Below are 22,465 nucleotides of genomic sequence, written 5' to 3'. Positions count from 1 at the left end.
TTAATCTCTTCAATGTCTCATAAGGGGTAGTAAGTTCTATGTAAATGCTAGTACAACACAATATATCATCAAGATAAGTTGGCTGGTTTAAGGCTCCCTAGTTCTTGGTCTACAAGCCGGATGCCAGACAGATTAAATAATGATACAAAATAAGAACTGCTGGGGTGAAGACCTTGAAGAACTTACTGTTGCATGATCTAGTCCCCAAAAAGAATACGGACCTGAAGTGGACAATGCACATGCAAACTGCCCTCAACAGCCTAGAAACGTAGAGCAGACTGGTTAGATTCCCCCACTTCAAAGAAATAAGGGGGAAAATGAGAGAACTATACTAGATGGAGATTTTGAAAGATTCCGTGTATTAAAATGAGCTAAATTCTTGCAGGAAAGCCATACATCTCAAAAGCCTCAACTATACCTGCTGGACACCATGACAAGTACATTATGCTTGAAGGTCTTAACACACTCTTTTTTATCCATATATTAGATCTTATAATGGATATAAGAGAAGTAATATCACAAGACTGCAGGTGCTACCATCTTTGTGGTGATGATGTGGAAACACTACTCAACCGTATCTATATCTGCCCGGTTATCAAGGAAGAGCAAGTTAAACTTCTGAAACCACTTTTGCCAAAATAGACAACAGACACAGTAACACTATGCTTGGCTGCAGACAAGCAACAGATGACAGAACCACCGAATTTATGTGCAAGACTTAGAGCATATTAAAGAATAGGGTGATTTTCATTCAACACACAAATTGTCACAGGAAGGCCCGGACAATATAAGCAGTTGGGAACATCAAGGATCTATGAGATCTCCCGAAAGGATCAGAGTAGTGGGAGCGGTTGAGACACTCAACTGGAGTGTAGTATGGATACACGTAGATGCTATTTCTAGTAAAAACTGAAAGTGATCCATATGAGTTTCGAAGTGCCACTATTCTATGGAAAAACTATTGCTAAACAGACTTGTGGTGATTTTTTAAAGACTGAATCAATAACTTGAAAAGGTTCATGTGAATAATGATTTTGAAAACAGATTTTGTATTTTAAAATGTTATTGTAATTATTTAATAAACAAACAACACATTTCTATTTCTGACTTACTAATCTATCACAAAGAAGCTGGAGCAAATGCACAAATTGTTACCTAGAGATACCAAGACCCCATGACATCCACTTGACTAGCTACTAACCATGGCTTATGAAACAGAATGCTATTTGTTGTAAATTGCTTCCATGCTTTGTGGGGGGTAGTAAGCACTATGTAAATGCAATTACAATACTTTGTTAGGTGAGTGCAGATAGTGAAGTATGGATTTACTATTCTAATTCCATAATCTACTTATCTTGAAGATACGCCACAAGTCGATACTGTAGTGGTCAATATTTGTTCAAATCTATTGTGCCTCCAAAAGGCAGCGAGTGTGTGCCACATACTATTACTGGTTCCGGGCAGGAATGGGTCGTGGCATCTCTTTACAAGATCCCTGTGTGAGGGGTAGGCAGCTAACTTCAGAGCAAAATAAAGTCCCTGAAAGCGATGGATTGCTCTCTTAAGGGCTGTCCCAGGCCCCACATAACTTGTGGTTTCTGAATCTGCATCAGTATTGGGCTCTTGCCAAGCACAGCTTTCCCTTCAGAGTGGCGTGTTAAACCGATTGCTGAAAAGCATCTGCCATCGCTTAGTTGGAATGGAAACCGAGCCAGATCTCAGGGGCTGTGTTTCTTTTAGAATATTAATCAGTGGGGGAATTAAGTCTTGATGTCAGCGCGCCTGACGACGGTTTAACTGGTTGGGGATGCTGTGCAGAAGTACCAAGGCACACATCTGTGCCCTGATAGTAATGACAATTAGAAACAAGAATGACTGGTGTGTGAATGAATGGATGGAGATACAATGGATAATTGATACATTCATTGATGAATTCACAAACTCGTGGAAATGAGAGATGGATGAAGGTGAAATACAATGTGATTAACATATTGATGCAGAGTTTTAACCAGCAGGAAGGAGACATGAATTTGAATTTGAAGGGATTTATATAGCGCTCGTACACCTGGCGGTTTCTTGGCGCTCACTGGCAACAGCTACTCAGCGAAGCGGAAAGGGGAAAAAGGTAAACATGGGTATTCAATGCATGTGTGGTCGCACAGAAGAGAAATTCAAGTACACAGCCTCAGTGCTGCCAAAGATTGTCATATTTTTTAACTATTTCTGAGCACAGTGTTTTGTTTTCCGAAACGCTGTAGCTACAAAACAGAAGTTGAATTTCGTCTCCATGCTCTGCAAAACAGAAGAAAAAGCTGCAAAGTGAAAAGCTGTAAAACACAACAGTGGACTACGAACGCTATTGTAACACATGACAGAATGACTCAAAACTTGAAAACTTTTTTTTTTAAAATTAGGTTTCCTCTTACTGTAGATTAAGCGCCAAGAACCAAGATTAAAATAAAGATTAAAATAAAACGTAAGGTCCATTGGAGCTGTATGGCCTCTGTGTGCAAGTTGATTCAATAAGGAAGGCATGTTCTGAAGAGGACAAGCCACTAAAGGGGCTTCTGGGCGCTAGCGTGGCCAAACCAGTGTGGCCAAACCAGTGTGGCTGTGGGCGTTTCTGCTGTGGAGTCTTTACTCAGAAATCTTGTTTTTGGGTAAGAAAAAGGCAAAAGATGTACATTTACAAGTATATTGACTTTCTCTTAAAAGTTAATCGGTTATAGGAAGCATGATAGGCAACTAGCGCTTGGGGCGAAGGGGTAAGGCGAGGGCCCCAGATGTTTGGGGGGAGGGGGAGAAGATGAAAACCAGATATGGGGCAAGTCGCCAGAGGAGCTTAAAATTCACAGACAGTAGTGTCTGATAGATAGCTCTCATAAAGTCCTGCTTCACAAAGCTTTTTCAATTCAAACAAAGGATCTGACCCTATAGAAAGGCAGAAAAGGTGCTGAATGAGGGCTATTCACAAAAGGTAAGAAAGTCTGCATGTGCACGAGCACGGAAGACAGGAAGAATTGTATTGCGCACTGTGCCCCCGTGCTCAGCATCTTGTTTTGCGCTCATCTACTCACAGCAGCAGCATTTGTGATGACAGAAGAGCAAGATTTACATCCCTGTTTACAGTGGAGCTCAGAGCAAGTTACACACGATTTAAATAGGCACGGAAGACAGGAAGCATTGTATCGCTCAATGTGCCCCCGAGCTCAAAGGGAAGACTGAAAACATCGAGTGCTTGTGTTAGGTGCTCTTAGACAAACGAAAAAAATCCCTTTTAAATTTGCTAAAATGGGAAAAGTTTAAGGCTACAAGTATTGGGGCAGTGATCTGTGGGAGAGAACAACCCACGAAAAGGAGGGGCAAATAGGAAAGATTAACCACTTGGAAGCAAGGATTTTTAAAGGACACTGAAAGAAACAAAGAAAAAACAATGGGCGGGCTGTAAGCCCCCAAAGTATATACAACATGTTTCAAAGAGACAGTGCAAGCGCTGTCTAGGCCTGACCTTAAAAAAACACAGAACCATCACACTTCCATCTTGTTTCGGGGTGAAGGATGGTTGAACAACTTCAGCACAGTTCGAGACTCATAAACCTCTAGATCCCATGTCAAGTCCAGGCCAGTGGAGAATAAAATCATTAGCCAACTGCTTGCTTCTCGATGGATGATGTGTTTCAACCCACCCACACACACCAAACCCCCTTTCATCACAAATCGGCACTAACTGGCATGGTTTCACTGGCCAAAGATGCGGATGACTCAGTACTCTGGGATCTGAGATACCACTCTATTACAAGGTGCGGTTAATTTATGAGTGGTGTACAGCACAGACTTCAAAACATGGGTTGTGGAGCCCTTTAGAAACAAGCATTAGCAAAAACCAAAAGGTCTTACCTATGCGTGATTTATTTGTTTTGTCAATGTTTTTTCTGGTCATGTATAGCTGCCCAACTGCTGTGTAGCATGGCTAAAAGTATAAAAAAAGGGATACGACGCAATCAACACTATCTGCATCATAGCGCTTTTATTGTTTTACTTTCAACCATGCTGCAGAGCAGGCCAGCAGCTGTACAACATAGCTTAAAAAACATTGAAAGGCCAAACAGTAATGCTATTTGGCTCTGCCAATGTTTTTGTGCCATATTGTACAGCAGCATGGCTGTTGTACACCATGGTTGAAGGTAGAAAAGACAAAAAAGCGCTATAAAGCAGCCAGCATTGACAGTGTAATAGTACTTTTTTTCTTTTACTTTTAGCCATGCTGCACAGCAGCTCCACTGCTGTACAACATGACTAAAAACACAACACTGAAAGCCAATGGACCTCACATAGGCGAGTGCTCGTTATGCCACAGAGGAATGAGCTCAACACTGGATAAAAGATCTTGTCCCAGAAGTGACCTCCAGAACTGGGCACAATTGCTACCGCACAGCCCGCATACACTGTCAATATTATACCTATTAGTGAAGAACAGGTTTCTCATTGGCTCGACACCCCACCCTTGGTTGATAATGGAGAAGTGTGATGGGTAGTAGATGGTGGGAGTATTGGACAATAAGGGTAGTGAAGGATTGGGGGGGGGGCAGGGCACTCACTTGAGCCTACACTTCATGCAAACAGATTATAGTGCCGCATCGCCAACATTGTGGCATTTCACTCAAACTTTTGTCAAAGGAAGGGTGTCCAACTTGTGCCCAAGGCGGGCTGACTCCTTGCTACTGTTTCAGGATAGCCACTAGCTCTATAAATGAGTTATACTTAGAGTAGCTGTACACATTCCTGTAGATTCCTGAAAATCTGGCCTGGACCCAGCTCCCTCTGGTGGACCTGTCCTGGATAGACCTGAAAAGTGCCGTAATACCTGTACATCACTTGACCAGTCTAATGTAGGGAACCGCATGCAATTCACTGGTTTACTTTGAATTAAAGCATTGTAACTGCTCAGTACATGCTATGGCCACATTATACACATTACTCCATTGTGTCCCATCTACAATAATACATGGGGTGACTCCGGGTGTACGCATTCCTCATTGAACACATATATCATTAAAAAAAGTCACGAAACGACTAACAAGATATTTAGTTCTCAATCCTGTGATGCAGACCACAGAAGAGATGTTTTGTTTATTATGTTTTACAGAGTGACTCAAAGCACTTGTATTTTGAGAGGATTAAGTTGCATTCATTAATGTGGGTGAACGCAACAACCAGCAAACTAGGAAGTTGTGTTTTGGGGAAAACCGAGAAGTTCGGCACCAAGAAGCCCTCTTTCTATTTATGTGCTAGAAGAAAAAATCCTTCCCAGCATCCCCAAGATTGTCACACATACTCTCACTTTAAAGTCAGGGAAAGAAACGTAAAAACCAAGCTTGCTTGGAAGAGAGAGCTTGACATTTGATCTCTCTCTTTGAATGCAAAGCAAATGTAACAAGATAAGAACAAGATTAATGCCTTTATACAGAAATCTGGTACACGAATACCGCGTTTGGGCAAAGGAAGAGACAAACTCATGCTGGACAGCCTAAAACAAATAGAGCCAACAAACAGAAAGCAAGCAAATGTGAGATACAAACTACAAAGCCAATGGTAAGCAACGGGCGGAATGCATTCTAAGGGAAACACTCCGAATATTCGGAAATGTCATTAGCAAACCTGACAGCTGTGCGGTCTGGTAAGCTACGACCGAAAAAGTGAACTTTGAAGTACTCCCACACCACATTGTGCAGTGACTTACGGTATGATTATGCCATGAGTTCGGTCACTGATTGGTGGAGTGGCACACAAAAGTGAGGATGCAGGTAAGTGGAGTTTTTTAATGGCAGGTGAAAAGGGGGGTGACAAGGACAGTAAATGGCCCTGGAAGGTTCTGCAGTGACAACGCCCTGAAACTTAGAGGGGAAAAACATGGCTAAATGCACCTCAGACAAAGCAAACATGGCTGAATGCAAATCAGACAACAAAGTTCTTTCTTAGAGTACACACACAAGGGGGAGTAAAGAAAACAGTGAGCTGAAACTTAAAACAGCCAACACAGTGATGGGAGGTCACCACAAAGGTTAATTTCGTTTAAAATCAAATACTTGCCCCAGAAGCCCTTCACATGAGTCACCATTCCTTCCAAGCTCACAGGTCACCCTGATGCCCTCATTATTTACACATCATTTGAAGTAGTAATTTGGAAATGTACAGAAATCCAAAACAATATTTGTTCTCAAAGTCCAAATTGGGACAGGCCAAAAACTCTGAAGCTGACCACTTTGGGAAGCCATGCAAAACAGGATTGGTTCTTTGCTACTTCTAAAGTAGGCAAGATTTACCGGAGCTAAAAAGGGCTCGTCTGTAATGTCCACTCTGTGCTCCTGCCAGTTGACACTAAAAACCTGTTATATCTCAAATATTGTCTTCTTTCCTTTGGCCAGGTCCGTTTCGTGACTGCAAGCAGGCAAAGACAGCCGGTTTCTCCAACAGTGGCATATACCTCATTAAACCCAATAATAGCCAAGGGCCCACGCAACTGTGGTGTGAGAACAACCTGGACCCCGGCGGCTGGGCTGTGATCCAGAGGAGAACAGACGGGTCTGTCAACTTCTTTCGCAACTGGGATACCTACAAGGTGAGTCCCTGTGAAGGGTCAATTCTCCACTGATGTTTTGGCAAGTGAGAGCACCTCACCTAAAATTGGCTATAGGTTTTGTAAGGGTTCAGAGCCCTCTATCGCTAGCTGTGCAATGTATGTTTTAAACAGGAGCTGGAGATTGTATTTGTTTTATAGTTCTATATAGCTTAAGCAGGGCCCCAAGGATGACAAAGTGAACCACAGACGGTGCACAAGTAATGGATTCAGCAGTATAAAATATTCAAATCTACAGTACAGAATCAACAGAGGGACTTTGGGATTTTGAGGAAGCGCAGAGGGCACAATGAGGGTCACAAATCAAAGCAGCAATACAAAAAGAGGCAAAAGATTTAGATTACAAAGTGTAAATCAGCAGAACATCGAGCAAAAGGTTGGTATCAGTAAGCACCAGGGCTTCAAAAGTTCTCACAGACGTTCAACCTTTACTAGCAAGGACAGGAATCTAATCACATACGTGGCTAATGGTTTAAATGTGACAATGACATTTTTAGGGATGTTTTGAGACTTTCTGCCAATTAATAAGACACGTGGTTCTTGGGCAGAGTAACTATGATAGAAGTGTGGGATGCACAGTATGATTTTGTTTTCATTTTGAGACAAAATTTAACAATTTGAGACATTTCTCTGTTGAAAGCAGAATTGTTTTCAAGTTAAAGGGTTTGAGGCTCGTCTTCGAGGAGCAGGTCCCTCGTCCAGCTCCCCACTGCTGCTGCCAGCTCGAGTGCCGCCGCTTGAACCGCCTTGAACTGTGATTTACTGTATTTTACTTTAACCCCACTGCTTGTTTTTCCCCCAACATAACCTTCACCTTTCTCCCCCTCCTAACCTCGTTTTCCTCCTAACCACAGCTTTCCTCCTCTTACCCGCATTTTTTCCTCCTCCTTAACTTGTTTTAGGTCTCGCTGAGTCAGCGCATGCGCTGCAAGAAATGTTGTCAGTGGCTTTTGGAAATGCTTCCAAAGGCTGTTCCCGGCCACCAGCTTTCGGTTACGCGCAAAGCGCGCGCGCCTGCCTTGCTCCGCCTCTGCAATCAACGCTGCTGTGCGTGCATCCCTCGCGTGCTGAGCACAGAGCGCGCCATCGCGATGACTTTCGCTTTCACCGCTATCGCGGTGACGTTCGCTTGCACAGCCGCAAGGCGTTTTTTTTTCCAGCACGTTTACAGTACTTCAAGGAGCTCAGAGTGTCCACTATTCCATATGCTGAAGCCATAAATATCAAAACGAGTAGGTTTCCTTGAAAACTTTCACCGAAGACCATCCATCTGCTATTTCTGCTTTCATTTCCAGACACTCCTCTGTCCCCTCTCCCTGTCCTTACACTATTCTTTACCCTATACTCCTTAATAGTAAGGTTTACATCTGCTTCTTTTCCTCTCCTTCCCAAATTTCGTTATCTTGGTGTACGTTCTTCTAATAATCGCGAAGCATTCAAGGGGCCGAAAGACAGAATTCTGATTCTAGACAAAAAATTCCAAAAATAAATATGTGACGTGCTTTTTTAGTAATCATGCCTTGATTTATTATCAAAATATACGCAATCAACGATTTACATGTCATTGAATAGATCATCTGGATCTTCAGTGCTTTCCATTACCTCCAAGGACTTTTTTTCCCGAGGAGGGTTTTCTGATGGCTTTCTCTGGCGGAACTGGAGTGCTCCTTTGCTTCTGTTGAACAGCAATTTTTTGTGTGGCACACGCAGCTTCTTGGCCAAGATTCGTTTTAACGCGATTTCTCAGTTTTCTGGTTAGAGCAACATCTGGAACATCATCTGTGCTGCTGAGAAGGGAATGGCGTCTTGACAAAGTATTCTTTGCCACAGTTTCTACTGCGGAGCGTTGAGTCTCGCTCTGGTTTTCCTCATCGGTGCTCATGTCATAATCTTCCTTATTTTTTTTTGTGGTTACAGTGGCTTCTGAAACATTCCTATCAAGTTTTCAGATGTGCTGCATTTGCCACACAATTTATAATCCGCCACATAATCTCCATATTTTAACAAAAATCTAATTTTGTGTCCAACTCAAATGGGTAAAAAGTTGCTAAAAATGCAGCAACGTGTTGCCGTGCATTGGAACACCCTTTGCAAATCTGGACTGGTCGCCTTTTTGTTGCTTAATGATATATCTGGGTGTTAAACTGGTACTAATGAGGTTGAACCAATGCCCATACAGTGCTACCAAGTTTAACAAGCATTGGTATTGCCAATAGGTCTCGCCTTTGGGATCTTATAAGTGTTTAGCCAAGCAACACTTGATGTTGTTGCATCAATGATATTGTGATGCAACACTTATAAGGTCCCAAAGGTGAGGCCTATTGGCTATGCCAATGCTTGTTCCTCTTCTTAACCGCACTTTTTGCTCCTACTCAACTTGTTTTGCCTCCCATTTCTTCCCCTACATAACCACCTTTTTCCTTAACTTCGTTTTCCCCCATTCATTTTTCCACCTAACACTCTTATATATCTACCATTTTCCCCCACGCCAACAGTGCTTCTCTCTGCCGCTCGTTTTCCTGCCTTCGACCGCTCGCTGACCTCACCCACCAGCCCTGCCAGGAACCTACTTAATGGAGGCCGCAGAGTGACCCCATTGAGTTCGTCCCCAGGCCAGCTCCCCGCTGCTGCTACCAGCTCGACTACTCCACTCGAGCGCCACTGCTTGAACCGCCTTGAAGTGTGATCCACTGTATTTCACTTGGAACTGTAATCCACTGTATTTTACTTTAACCCCACTGATTGTCCTCCACAGAACCCTTGCTTTTCTTCCTATAACCATCATCTTTCTCCTCCTAACCATATCTTTCCTCCTCTTAACCTCATCCGCTTAACCTTGTTTTTCCAACCAAACGCACTTTCCCACACATATCTATTGTTTTTCCCTATGCAAAATTGCCTCTCTTGTTCACTCATTTTTCCACCTTCACCGCCGCTCTCCGTTCCACTTATCGCCTCATGCTGATCCCGACCAGCACTCTACCCAGGAACCTACTTAATGGAGGCCGCAGAGTCCATATGGACCTTACCTTGCCTGGACAACGCCCAGCAACAGAGTCAGGTCCAGCTATGTCACCGGGCTCACCTAGTCGGTCCACTCAATCGTCCACTTCACAATCACAGCAGCCCTATCACCTCTACCAAAATGCCCGCACCATTCACAGGAGCTGGAGCAAAATACCCGAAAACCAGTGGACCAACGCCCTCAAATCCTGCCTTCCTGACACCACTTCCAACCTCAAAGAGGCTGTCAAGAACTTCAATGCTAGGCTCACCAACTGCGACGACAATCGCTCCCATTAAACCAAGCAGATGCACCAAGCATACCAGCTGGTACACCACAGAATGAAGAACCACCAAATGCAACTGCAAATGACTGGAAAGAATTTGGAGCTCTAGCAATGAGCCAATTGACCGCACCACCTTCAGGCTAGCACTCAACTACCACCAGCGCCTGAAAGATAGGAAAAGGAATGCCCTGGCTGACCGCCTCGAAGCCAGTTCTAAATGCAGCAAAGACCTCTTCAACATCGTCATGGAGTTCTCCAACTCCTCAGCAACCGGAAATATAGTCGCCCCTTCCCAAGATCTCGGCAACACTCTAGTAGACTTCTTCCATAACAAGATCTTCCCCCTTTTGGCCTGTATACTGCGGTATGATAAAAGCAGGAAAGTAGAATCTTGTGACGCAGACATACAGAACCATCTAAAAGATGAGGTAGACAATCGTATTGAAACTGATTACAGACCAGACTGCAGCTGGTCCTAAGAAGTTCCATATAAATTAAGTATGGTATATTTATATATTTTTTCACATTACCAGCAGAGGGACATGATTTTGGTCCTGATGAATGCCTAAGAACTCAGTCACCAAGGCAGAAACAGGTTGACCTACTCAAATAGGGAACATCTATATCCCTATTCCTCACACTGTTTTTTAACTCTATCCGCTTAGGACAAATTAAACAAATTGTGTCCATTGATGAGATAGTTTTAATTCACATTTTTTTGGTATAACTTTTGCACCCTGCCCCTCACTCGTATGTACATTGGATGATAAACACCTCCCGCACCTCTCCTGCAGAAGAGTTGTAGCCCACACTGTGTACCTTGCGGACACAGTGTGCAAGAGGGAATGATGAAGCATGTCACCTCTGGTGAGTGAGCGTTCTCGTCTTTACAAATGTAATTTTCTTCCCACCATGTTAATCATTTTTTCACCATTGTTTTGCACTTACATTTAGGTATAGTGGATACACCATCCGGTTACTTTTTGTGAGATTGATGGCCAGGTCTTCACCATCTACAAACACTTTGACCCCCCCCCCCCCCCCCCAAACCTCCAAAGCCAGCATCCCCAGCCTCATCGACCACAACTCCCACCTGAACCTCCGGATCACCGCATGGGACCAACTCACCATGCAGAGCACCTCAGCCACCATGAGCTCCATCTACGCACCTGTCGCCATCACATGTTCAACCTGGGGAACAAAACTATCAGTAACAAACTCACGACTAAGCCTGGGCGGAGTTCGCAGACTTCCGGTGACCAAAAACTTCGCCACGCTACGCAAAGTTTCACAAAGCGCCGGAGTGCGTTAGGTCGCACCGTTCACTTTGATTTTTAGTGCCAGGTGTTTGTCCCATGCTTGGAAATCAGCACGAACGGCATCATGCGCAGCGCAAGAGCACTGCTTCTTTCTGCTGCTCAAGTACATTTTCTACTTGAGTGGCAGCTTCCTCAACGCGAACGGATGGTTTCTCAACGTATGAGGTTGCAACCATCTGTGACTGCCTGCATTGAGAAATCTCGCTGGGAGGTGGTCTAGTGTTGGATTTCTTCTCTAGCCAACTTACTGTTGACCAGTGCGGAAAAAACTTTTTAGAACTTCTCATTCTCCATGGAGTGCAGCGAACGGAGCAGAATTCACCCACCAGGCCTACTCGCAACCATTTTTAATGCATCCATCACCTCATCCACATTCCAAGAAGAATGGAAACATGCGGAAGTCAAAACACTCCTCAAAAAAGCATCCACACACCCTAACAATCTGAAGAACTACCAGCTCATCTCTCTGCTTCTGTTCCCTAACAAGGTCCTGGAAAAGGCCAATAACCACCAAATCACAGACTACCTAGAGAACAACGACCTCCTGGACCCATATCAAGCTGGGTTCCGCTCAAACCATAGGACAGAAACTGCCCTAATCACAGCCACCTACATCAGTACCCTAGACCAGGGAGAAAACTGCCGCCCTGATCCTCCTCGACCCTTCAGCGGCTTTCAACATGTGTTCCACTACTCCCCATAAAAGACTCCATCTGATCAGGATCCAAGGGGACGCCCTCAAGTGGATTGCATCCTTCCTCACTGGAAGAACCCTGAAAGTCCACCTTCTACCTCAGATCCCAAGAAAATATTCTGCGGGTACTACTAAGGCCCTTTCCTCAGCCCTACCCTATTCAACACCTACATGACCCCCTTGGCAAACATCGCCATGACCCATCTACTAAACATCATATCATATACATACCACACCCAGTTTATCCACTCTCTTTCCGCGGACCCCTCAACCACTAAGGTCATCTTCCACCTGTGTATAACCAGCATCACCTTCTGAAGGCAAAACAACTCTGGTGACCTGTAGAATTAGGAGCCTCACACACTCCTACAAAACACACCAGAAACCTAGGTATCATACTGGAGAGCAAACACCATGAAAATAAAGATCAACACAGTATCCTCAGCCTGCTTCCTCACTCAAACATGCTCCGTAAAGTCTTTAAGTGGGTCCCAGCCATCACTAGACGCACCATCACCCAGGCCCTCGCAACAGCGGCCTGGACTACGGCAACACACTATACGTAGAAATTACCTTGCACCTACTGAAGAGACTATACACCACACAGAACTCAGCAGCCATACAAGTCCTGGATCTCCCCAGACGGACCCACAGAACCCTACTCCTCAGGAAATTCCACTGGCTCCCCATCCACAAGAGGTGCAATTTCAAGATGTTGGCCCACGCCTACCGGGCCCTGCATAATCAGGGACTAGCCTACATCAAACACCATTTGAACTTCCAGCAGCCCTCCAGATACCTATGCTTGGCCTCCCTCTCTCTCGCCCAGACCCCCACATCCATTAAAGCCAGATCGGTGGACGCTTACTCCTAACTAGCCGCCAAGACCTGGAACAGCCACCACCTCCAGAGCTCCCCTCCAGGAAGGATCTAAACGCCCGACTGTTCAACTGATTCCACCCAGTAGCAGAAACTCCCAGCGCCTGGATACCTTCGCGAGTGATTAGCAGTGCTCTACAAATCCAGTTTGACTGATTGATTTGAGGAGTACATTTGGTTTACATATCTGGTCAGTTTTTCACTAAGTCGATCCTTGGGATAAGCAATTTCAACATCAATGTAAATATCCTTGTACTTGTTCCTGGCAACCCAGTGCTTTGTATGACAAATTGTCATAATTTTCTTTCGGGGTGTAAGACCGCTGAACTATGTGAGGTATTGCTTTAGTTTCTGACTTTACATTAGAAGGATGCAAATTCATTTATGTTATATTGCAGGAGAAAAACAATCCAAATAATATCTTCAGCTTCTTCTTAGAGCTCGGCATGACAAACCCAGTTGGTCAGACTTGTAAATGGTCATTATTTTTAAGTTTCTGCTCACAATTTTCTGATTCTTCTGCTGCCGGTACATGCCAATTGGAGCGAGTGTAGAAATATTGGTCTTTAACATGGGAGTTCAGGGGCAACTCTTGGGGTTATGTTACTAGTTGGTCTGTTCTGAACATGGGGTAAGGGGAAAAGGAATTGGAAAGTGTGTTTAAACATGGGTGGGGACCATGACCGGGTATTTTGTTAAAAAGTAAAGCTCCATCAGTGACTATGTGAGTGGCTTCTCTCATGATGGAGTGGTCTATCCTTGGGATGTGAGACACTTTCAAGTAAGTTGAAGCTTCCCCATCAGGTAAGAAGTCAGAGGGGGTGACTTTCACAGACTGTCACCGTAGGGAACTCGGATCTTGAAAGCATTTATGACTTTCTTTTAGTGGATATTTTCAGATCACATCAATTCCCATTTGACTGTGGTGGCGAGTTCTTTAGTGCTTGAGACTGTTTTGGGATTTGACTGGCTCCATAAACCCTCACAAATGACAATTCGGTTGAAGTGATAGGGCATACTAGATGCAATTTGAATGTGCGAGCATGCTTGACTGAGGACATGCATTGTATTGTGGTTTCAGGCATTAGTTATGGAAGAGTTAGAGACAAGACTTGAGGGTAGATTGTGGCTTTGGAATGGAAAGTGAGACATGCCATGCCTTGGATGACAGCCCAGTTTGTGATTCATAAAAGCTGTTGGATTCTTCCGTAAGGCATGAGAATATAGTGCCTCATAGGAGGGTCTAATTCTGATGTCTGATCATTGCTCAGATTCTGATTTTGAAAGTGACACTTCTTATCAGGATTCACATTATCTGGATATTATGAAAAGGCTGAATTTTGGTGAGTCAGGATATGCTACACCATGTAGCCCCTTCAGGTCTTTTCACAGAGCATAAGTAAAAGAATAGCTTTAGGATAAACAAGACAATTGGTGAAAGGTTGTTTTTGAAGTCTTGCTCTGCCGTGGCTGGGCAGTCACTTTCTAACCATTGGAAGATCAAGCAGCACCAAATAATTGAAACAGGGTAATGTTTAAATATTTCTTGATCAATCGTACACCCTCTAGAAGATCTTGTAGCACCCGCAGACCTTTCAAACATAAAACACTGGATCACTAGGAGGGATAAGCTTTTTAAGGAAAAGTTACTTACCTTTAGTAACAATGTTTTGGTGGATAATCTATCCACCTGCAGATTCTTCACCTTTGAATATCCTGGTACATACTGGATACTGAAAACCTGTGCAATAGCTCTCAGGCAACTGCAAGTGACGTCAACTTCATCGCAACATCAGATATGGAGTTGTGCTTACGTCATAAGAGTCATAAAGCCCAAGGAACCAATGACAGTTGTGCTTTAATTTGGCACCGACTTTCGAGGCATAATCGTAAAGAATGAAAATTGTATGTTGGTACAGCGCATAACTAGGTATCTTCTTTAAAAAAAAAGTAGTAACTTCATAAAGGTTTTCGGCAGAAGAGGGGTGGTGGGAGGGCAGTGAGAAATCTACAGTTAGATAGAGTTTCCACTAGAAACATGGTTAACAAAGGAAAGTAACAAACTTCTAATGGATACGTCTACCTGCACGTTCCTCACATCTGAACAGATTTCCAAGCAATAATCTGTGGTAGGAGGAAGTAGAGAAAACCTATTTAGATTAGAAAAATACAGTGCGGGCAAAGTCACTGTTTCGTCTTAGTTTAGAATCTAAACAGTAATGTTATGTGAAGGTGTGGAGAACTGCTTTGAGGTTATCTGCCTCAACTGACAACTATACAGGGGCACAAATGGAGTCCTCATAAGAAATGTTAAAATCAGATCCTATTCTGGCATATTGATTGGCCTCAGGAGATACATGTTTGTAAATCTTTTCTGAAATCTCAATACCATGGGAGATTTGAACAGGGGTTATTGGTCTGAGACAAAAAAAATGTGACTATCACTTCCCCTTAGCTACTGCACTGCCTTGCTGAGCCCAAGACCGAGCAAATTGGAAAACACTGGAGAGGGATGTTTAAAGATTATCTAATCCTAATGCGGCACTCCTGGAAACAAATTTGTTTCCCCTCCCTAAACAGACAGACTTGGTAGAAGGGCAATGTGCAGAAAGGATCACGTCCACCACTTCTGATGGGAGCTGAAGGGTGCTCGGATTGCATCACTCAATCTACACTACACGAGCGAAGATGTAGGCCTTGAAGATTAGGGCGCAGAATCTGTCGTCCTAATTGAAAAAACAGATCCAGTCTGAGCAGAAGAGGAAGAGAGACTGCTACAGTGAGGTGTCTTAGGTCTGTGTTCCAAAGTCTTCTCGGCCAGACCCATTCAGGTTATTCTCATTGCCCCAGACTTGTTAGAAGGGTGTGGTACAAAGACCTGAATGGCTTGGGCCCAGTTTAAGCAAATCTTCCTCAGACCTCTAGCAATCAAGGGCATAGGAGGAAACACGTCATGAAGTGGAAATTTCCACATCAAGTGAAAGGCATCCCCCATAGCTCCCTGCAACAGATGTTAGAGGGTGAAGAATTTTGGGAAATGAGAGCTGCTCTGACTTGCTTACAGTCCTAACCTGAGGTATGCCCAAAAGAGTGAAAAAATCTTACAATAACTCTGGATGAAGACTCCTCATGATTGGCAGAATGACACTGACGGCTCTGAAGTTAAAATACCTGACAAGTGACCGGCTATCAGCCACGGCCATGTTCAGGTGCCCAGGTACAGAGCCTCAGGGCTTTTTGTCAGAGAGCCCGAGACCCCACTTCCTCTGCTTTGTTCAAGTACCACATTGCTGTAATGTTGTTGGTTAAAATCTGGGCCAACTACCCTTGAATGTTGCGGAAGAAAACCTTTAGCGCCAAGTGAACAACTCTCAATTCCAACAGATTGATGTGTAAACTCTGCTCTTCTGGAGACCAAAGAAACCCAAAAGGAAGTACTGTAAACTGGTAACCGGTAGAACCCACTACAAAGTGCAACTACGACCTGAAGGGTCAGATAGTGGAAGTACGAATCCTGCAGGTCTACGGACACAATCTATACTTCGGAGTCCTATACCAGTAAAACCTGTACCAGGGACAGCATCCCGAACTTGTCCTTCCATAGGAAACAATTCAGGAACCTAAGGTTGAGGATCAGTCCAAGGTTACTGTCCTTCTTGTGATCAGGAAAGTACTGAGGGTAGTTTTCCTTCCCAATTTCTAGCTCTGGCACTGTCTCCAATACACTATTCCGTAGCATGACTTCCACTGCAGGATCCGCTGATGTTCCTCAGAATTGTGGGAAGAAAGAAGGGAGCAACAGGGTGGGCTCTGGCTTAAGGATAAATCTGAAGCATACACACTCCAAAGTAATGGTCTTCCGGCCACTGCTCATGAATCAATCTGCGGATACCAACTTAATTTTCAGCCTTCAATTTCAAATTCCTTCACATTAACTGAACGTTTTAAAATGTATATCTTACATTGTGCTTCTTTATTTATATACACTTTACTAGTTTGTTCATATTTTATTCTGTAAGCAGTAGCGGATCCCCAGAGGTACTCAGACCACAGGTTAGGAACCACTGGTATAGTGTATACCCCGAAAGGAGAGCACCCTTTCAGAGTGGAATGCCCCATCCAGTGAAACGTAAAACCTACAATAACAATAAACAATGTAGAAACCGGCTTAAAGCACACCTCTTCTTTGTACCACACGGGGTATGAAGGGTGGAAGTTAGCTCACTACCATACTCCGGTTTACCAGTGGGCGGCCCCCCAGAGGTCACAAATGATTGGACATACACCCAGCTGTAGGACCTGCCTTGTGAAGGAATAGATGAGCCCTACGAGTTCTGACGTAAATTCATTACCTCTAGAAAGGGTGCAGCGCTTAATCTACAGGGTCACTTCTATATCAAAGTTAGTTGACAGGAAGACTCACTATTTAGAGGGCTCATCTCTATCATTTGCTGGGCAAGTTTCTGGAATTACGGGGCAGGTGATTTGCACCAGACTGCAAACGAGGACAGGGAAGTCTCGACCATGTTAGGAAGGGGTCTACTCAATCTGAATTCAGGCTAATTAAGCTTGAAATCGTGCAAAATGTACTTCCACAGGTCAAAACTATTCGCCATGTGGTTGATTGTTAGTACTGTTTGTTTATGTTGGAACAGCAATACAGGCCCTTTTTAACCCCTTCCATGCTCATGACGAGCTCAGCTCGTCATGCAGCACAGTGCTCATGTGCTTATGACGAGCTGGGCTCGTCATGACCACATCCGTTTTTATTGCTGTCCAGCACAGCAGGGGAAACTCTCAAGCAGCGATGAGGTTATTACACGATCTAGGACTTTAGCATAATTCGACAATACTGGGAGGACGTGCCTAGGGAACCAATGACTGCTAAGGATGTCAATATTGCACGGGCTCTTCATATAGCACTTTTGAGGCCTGTAGGACCATTAGCCATTGCCAAATATAAATCAATCTTCTACACTCTCACACTGGTACTGGCCCGAAAGGACATTGCCCATGAATAGGGTGCTACCAAACCCAGCATTAATGGAGGTGGACTGTCGAATAACTGCGGAGGAATCTGCATATTAAGGTTATTGTGTCCTAAACAACGGGGAAAAAAATCTGATCCCACAGAGAGTCGCAGGACTCTGCTTTAATATGACGGGTTACAATGCGGATTGGATTGATAATTGAGGGCCTGGACGGTCTAATAGCATAGTGGAATTAGGTATGTCTGTATGTGTAGGTCAGAATGCACTGACACTCACCCTTGGTGAAGAAGTTCACGTTGCTAGAATATGTTTGTGTTATGTTCAGTCATACTTCTCATAATTCTAGATGCAAAGCAAAACAATAAAATGTGTTTTAAAAAGTGCACTGTATCCAATGCCATTCTCCAGTGTGTGGCAGGTTGAAACGCCTCAGCCCGGAGTGGCATTTTGATGGTCAGCGCTGTGTTACACAAGAAACTTAACCCATTATTTAGCTGTTAGTGGGGAGTCAGTGGAGAAGACCATGCATTGGGAAAAGGGGCAGAGGGAATGCAAACGCAGGAGTAATGTATCTGAAATGTCAGAGTTTTATAAATGCATCTTTTAATAGTGTGTGCACAATCTATTTTCGATTATTTTGTTTTGCTATTCCTTCGTTGCTTTGTTCCTTTTTTGCTTCATTACCCATAATCAATCTATCAATCATATAATTTGTAAAGCGCACCACTCACCCGTGAGGGTCTGAAGGCGCTGAAGGGTAGAGTGTGAAAACTTTAAAATAAATATGAGTGCCCAAATTATAAATGCCATTTAAAAAGAAATGGCGACTGCGAACAGAATTGTAGATAAATATTAGACATACAATATTTATGTGTAGTGTGCCAATGCTTACCGACGAGATTTGTAATGTGCAGAATTAGTTGCCAAATACAGATGTATACTTGCCACAGAAATAACAGATGCTTGTAAAATACCTTTATAGAGATACAAGCAAGGAGCCACTGTCACTGTTCTGATTGCAACAAAACAATCAGCTACTATTTCAGTGTATAGGGCTTCCAACCACCACAACTCGCCCAACTTAACATTAAGCTATACAACAGCCAGGCCACTCTTAGCAAGGACACAGTGAGATTGACCAACATCAGGGTATCTGTTAGATAAAAGTAGACTTGTGTAACCATTGTGTGGCTTCTACTTGCAGAAAGGATTCGGAAACATCGATGGCGAGTACTGGCTGGGTCTGGAAAACATCTACAAGCTGGCGAAGCAGAGCAACTATCGCCTTTTGGTTGAACTAGAAGACTGGAATGATAAAAAGGTCTATGCAACATACAGCAGCTTCCGCCTGGAGTCAGAGAGTGAATTCTACCGCCTGCGGCTAGGAACCTACCAGGGCAATGCCGGAGACTCACTAGCGTCACACAATGGCAAGCAGTTCACCACATTGGACAGGGACAGAGACTCTTTTTCAGGTGAGTACATAATACCTGGCCTCGAAACGTCTATAACGTGGTTTGTCAGCAGTACAATCTCATTGCTCAATTTTTCAAGAGGACTAGCTATATTTCTGTAATCTGATAGGAGTACCATTGCCTGGAAACAAGAGTCATTTCAGCATCTCACGGTTTGCCCTTCTCTTTTCAGGAAACTGTGCTCACTTCCACAAAGGAGGCTGGTGGTATAATGCCTGTGCAAACTCAAACCTCAATGGAGTGTGGTACAGGGGTGGACATTACCGAAGTAAGCACCAGGACGGAATCTACTGGTCCGAGTACAAAGGAGGTTCATACTCCCTCAAGTCTGTCCGGATGATGATTAGACCGATAGACTGAACATTAGAAGCCGCGAAGGTGAGAGTGGCAACTGCAAATCACAGCTGACAAAGAAACCCTGGCACTGGGAAAATCATTTGTATGAGACGACTCTGGAACTTGAGATCCTTTGCACTGGGCTATGCCCAAACTCTCAAAAGCATATTTTTAGGAGTGATCGGATTGCAGGTTTAGAAGAAGCGAAGGGTCTCAATTACACCGTTTGCTGACGCATGTGGCAAATCCCACCAGTAGACCCAGGAAGCCATCACAATGCACTCCACAGGAAACGTGTGCACTAACATCGACTCCACTGACTGCTCCCAGGCGAAAATGGAACATAAGCTTCACAAGAAACTGAATAGATACCATGCGACTGAGACAAACTATACCTATTCCTAGTGATCCTGCCGAGAGGGGATTCAAAACGTGACTTTAAAACCTCTTCTGTAACGGAGCTTAAATGGGCAGGGATTGAGGATATCGACCAGCTGCTCCCCTTGGAAGTACTAGGGCATCATCTTCATCAGCAGCCTTCCATCTGCCTCAGATATCAACTGGCTCAAAAGCGGGAAATAAATAGAAGCGGGAAATAAATAGATACCAGTAGGGATTTGCTTTTATATTTAGCATTTGAAATGTTTAGCTTCTAGACCTGATACCCACATTGGTGGAACGATGATGCTAGGGATAATTTGTAACATCCAGCTCTAGATCCAGGCCTACTATGTGATGGGCGCCTGATAACACAGTGTTCAATGGACAGGCAGTGTTTAATCCATAGAAGTCCGCATCAATCTCCGAGGAAAATACTTATCACTTCCCAAATAGAGTTTGATACTTCTTTTGAAAACTCTATCACGCTACCACACGGAGGAGCAATGCCACCCTGTGCATTCTACGATTATCTCTCTGCCTCTCGCTTAATTTCACACAGTAGGATTCCTGAATGGCTTTCACTGCGCTTTGGGCACCTACCTCTCAGGTCAAGAGACAAGGAGGGACCTGTTCCTGGTCCTAAAGCTTATTTGTGCGTTGTCTCGACTATTTTATATAAACTTCATATATTTAATGATTGCAGCCCAAAGCACAACCCTGCTATGCTTGCAACAGGAGTGAAGCATTAAATTAAATGTTCTGCATGACTGCAGAGGATGGAGACTCATTGTGAACGCGACACTGCTTCTGATGTCACATTCTCACTGCATGTCTCTCCACAGCAGTTTGTGCTGAACTTGCAGATCACGAAATATGTACACACCTCTACTGCTTTAGCTCTTAAAATACGAGCCATGTATAACATGCCTACAGCCCTACACTAAGATATGTACTTCGGGTGGAAAATAATTTTGCACTCGCCACGTTAATCCGATGTCTATGACCCAGCATGGTGGACAACTGGAGCCTGGGGGTAAATCCATGTGTGTGAAATAAAACATACAACTGATTTCCAAAAGGCATGCCATCATTTCTTTTCAAGAAAACCAACACTAAAAATATAAATATATGCTCTGTGAGGCGAAAAAAGGGGTGAGATGGGGCGAGGGTGGCTGTAATATTAATTCAAACAGAAATTACACATCAGTAGACAAGCAGACACTGACGCTGCTCTGTGCCTTCAAGAACATAATTAAAATTATTGTGAAACACCGCTTTTATTAATTAATGTCTACAAATTGCAAACCTTTTATTGCAGGTTTGAAGCGTAACAGTTGGTACAGGGAAAACGGAGGAAAAACTCACACGTGTGCATTTATATCCGATGATACCAGGTGCCTCTGCAAACCAAAGGCTCACTCAAAGGACCCCATCCCGAACTGTCACTGCCTGGTATATCCTCCGGGTGTGCCACAGCCGCAGCAGGATTTACCACCAAAAGGGGCCTGCTAATTTTACAAGCTGGGGGCGGCTCATACAGAAGAAAGTCCCCTACGGTGCCATAAGTGGCGCTGTGCATTACTTTGTGTTTTTATTTCATACATGTTCAGCGTAATGTCTCGCAGGTTTGTTTTTTTGCATTGGAGGTCAAATATATTTTGGAATACTGGTAATGCCGGCATGCTTACAAATGGAGTATTTGTTTTTGTATGCACAAAACACTCTTGGGGCATCGGATGAGTTTTACACCATGGGGGCATTCAGAAAACTCGCACACACACAGATCCTGAAAGATCAATAGGATTTGCGCAGACAACACAGCAATATGCTGGAGGAGGTACAGAAATTAGACTTTGTTGCCACTTTAGGGAAACTCGACATTGCTATTTGCACAAGTTTGAGAGTACACTTGGTAATGTTTGGGTTGAATGGTCGGCATGCAGCGGACCCTATTAATCATTTGTGCTACGAGATTATGAGAACGAAGATCTTAATTTTTCGTTAAGCGTCAATATGAATAAAGCAGGATCAGTGTATGATGCTTACACCAGAGTCTATGGATGTTTAAGGCTCTGTTTTACGGAAGCAAAACATCTGAAGCAAAATATTGCTTTCTGCTCCCTTTCACACTCCAAAAACAAAACAATTTGCACCTAAATAGCAAATCCATACGCAATGTTTTTTTCCAAACAACTTAAGTGCTTACAATTACAGGCACAGCTCTGGCGACAGGTATGCCAGACTGAATGAAGGTTAAGAGACTGAGGGCTTTCCCCGTATTCTTTTTATGTAGAACCATGACGACGAGTGGGCAAAAACAGTAGCATCTGGGTTCATCTAGCCCCCTTTGGGCACTTTTCTCGCCAACACTTCTCAAGTACCTGGCCTGGCAGTTCGGGCTGGACTTTTCCCATTGGAGCAAAGTCAATACTGATTTGCATATGGCTGGGTCCAAACTGTGGT

The 22,465-nt window shown here is 43.8% G+C and overlaps 2 protein-coding genes across 12 annotated transcripts in view; one reads left to right on the top strand and one right to left on the bottom strand.

The window, feature by feature from the left end:
- ANGPTL1 (angiopoietin like 1) overlaps positions 1–21,275 on the top strand; it is a 48,605-nt gene extending 27,330 nt beyond the window's left edge. Inside the window, exons 3-5 of the mRNA XM_078642127.1 lie at positions 6,426–6,619; positions 19,015–19,285; positions 19,458–21,275. Of these exons, the coding sequence (XP_078498253.1) occupies positions 6,426–6,619; positions 19,015–19,285; positions 19,458–19,645 (653 nt within the window). The 3' untranslated portion in view covers positions 19,646–21,275. The remainder of the gene's footprint in view (positions 1–6,425; positions 6,620–19,014; positions 19,286–19,457) is intronic.
- RALGPS2 (Ral GEF with PH domain and SH3 binding motif 2) overlaps positions 1–22,465 on the bottom strand; it is an 890,309-nt gene that overhangs the window by 320,581 nt on the left and 547,263 nt on the right. The gene's annotated exons all lie outside the window — the stretch shown is intronic.

This window comes from Lissotriton helveticus, chromosome 1_1 (genome assembly GCF_964261635.1).
Source record: "Lissotriton helveticus chromosome 1_1, aLisHel1.1, whole genome shotgun sequence".
NCBI classification, from domain to species: domain Eukaryota; kingdom Metazoa; phylum Chordata; class Amphibia; order Caudata; family Salamandridae; genus Lissotriton; species Lissotriton helveticus.
Note: the sequence above shows the minus strand (reverse complement) of the source record. Positions and strands in the feature narration are given on the sequence as shown.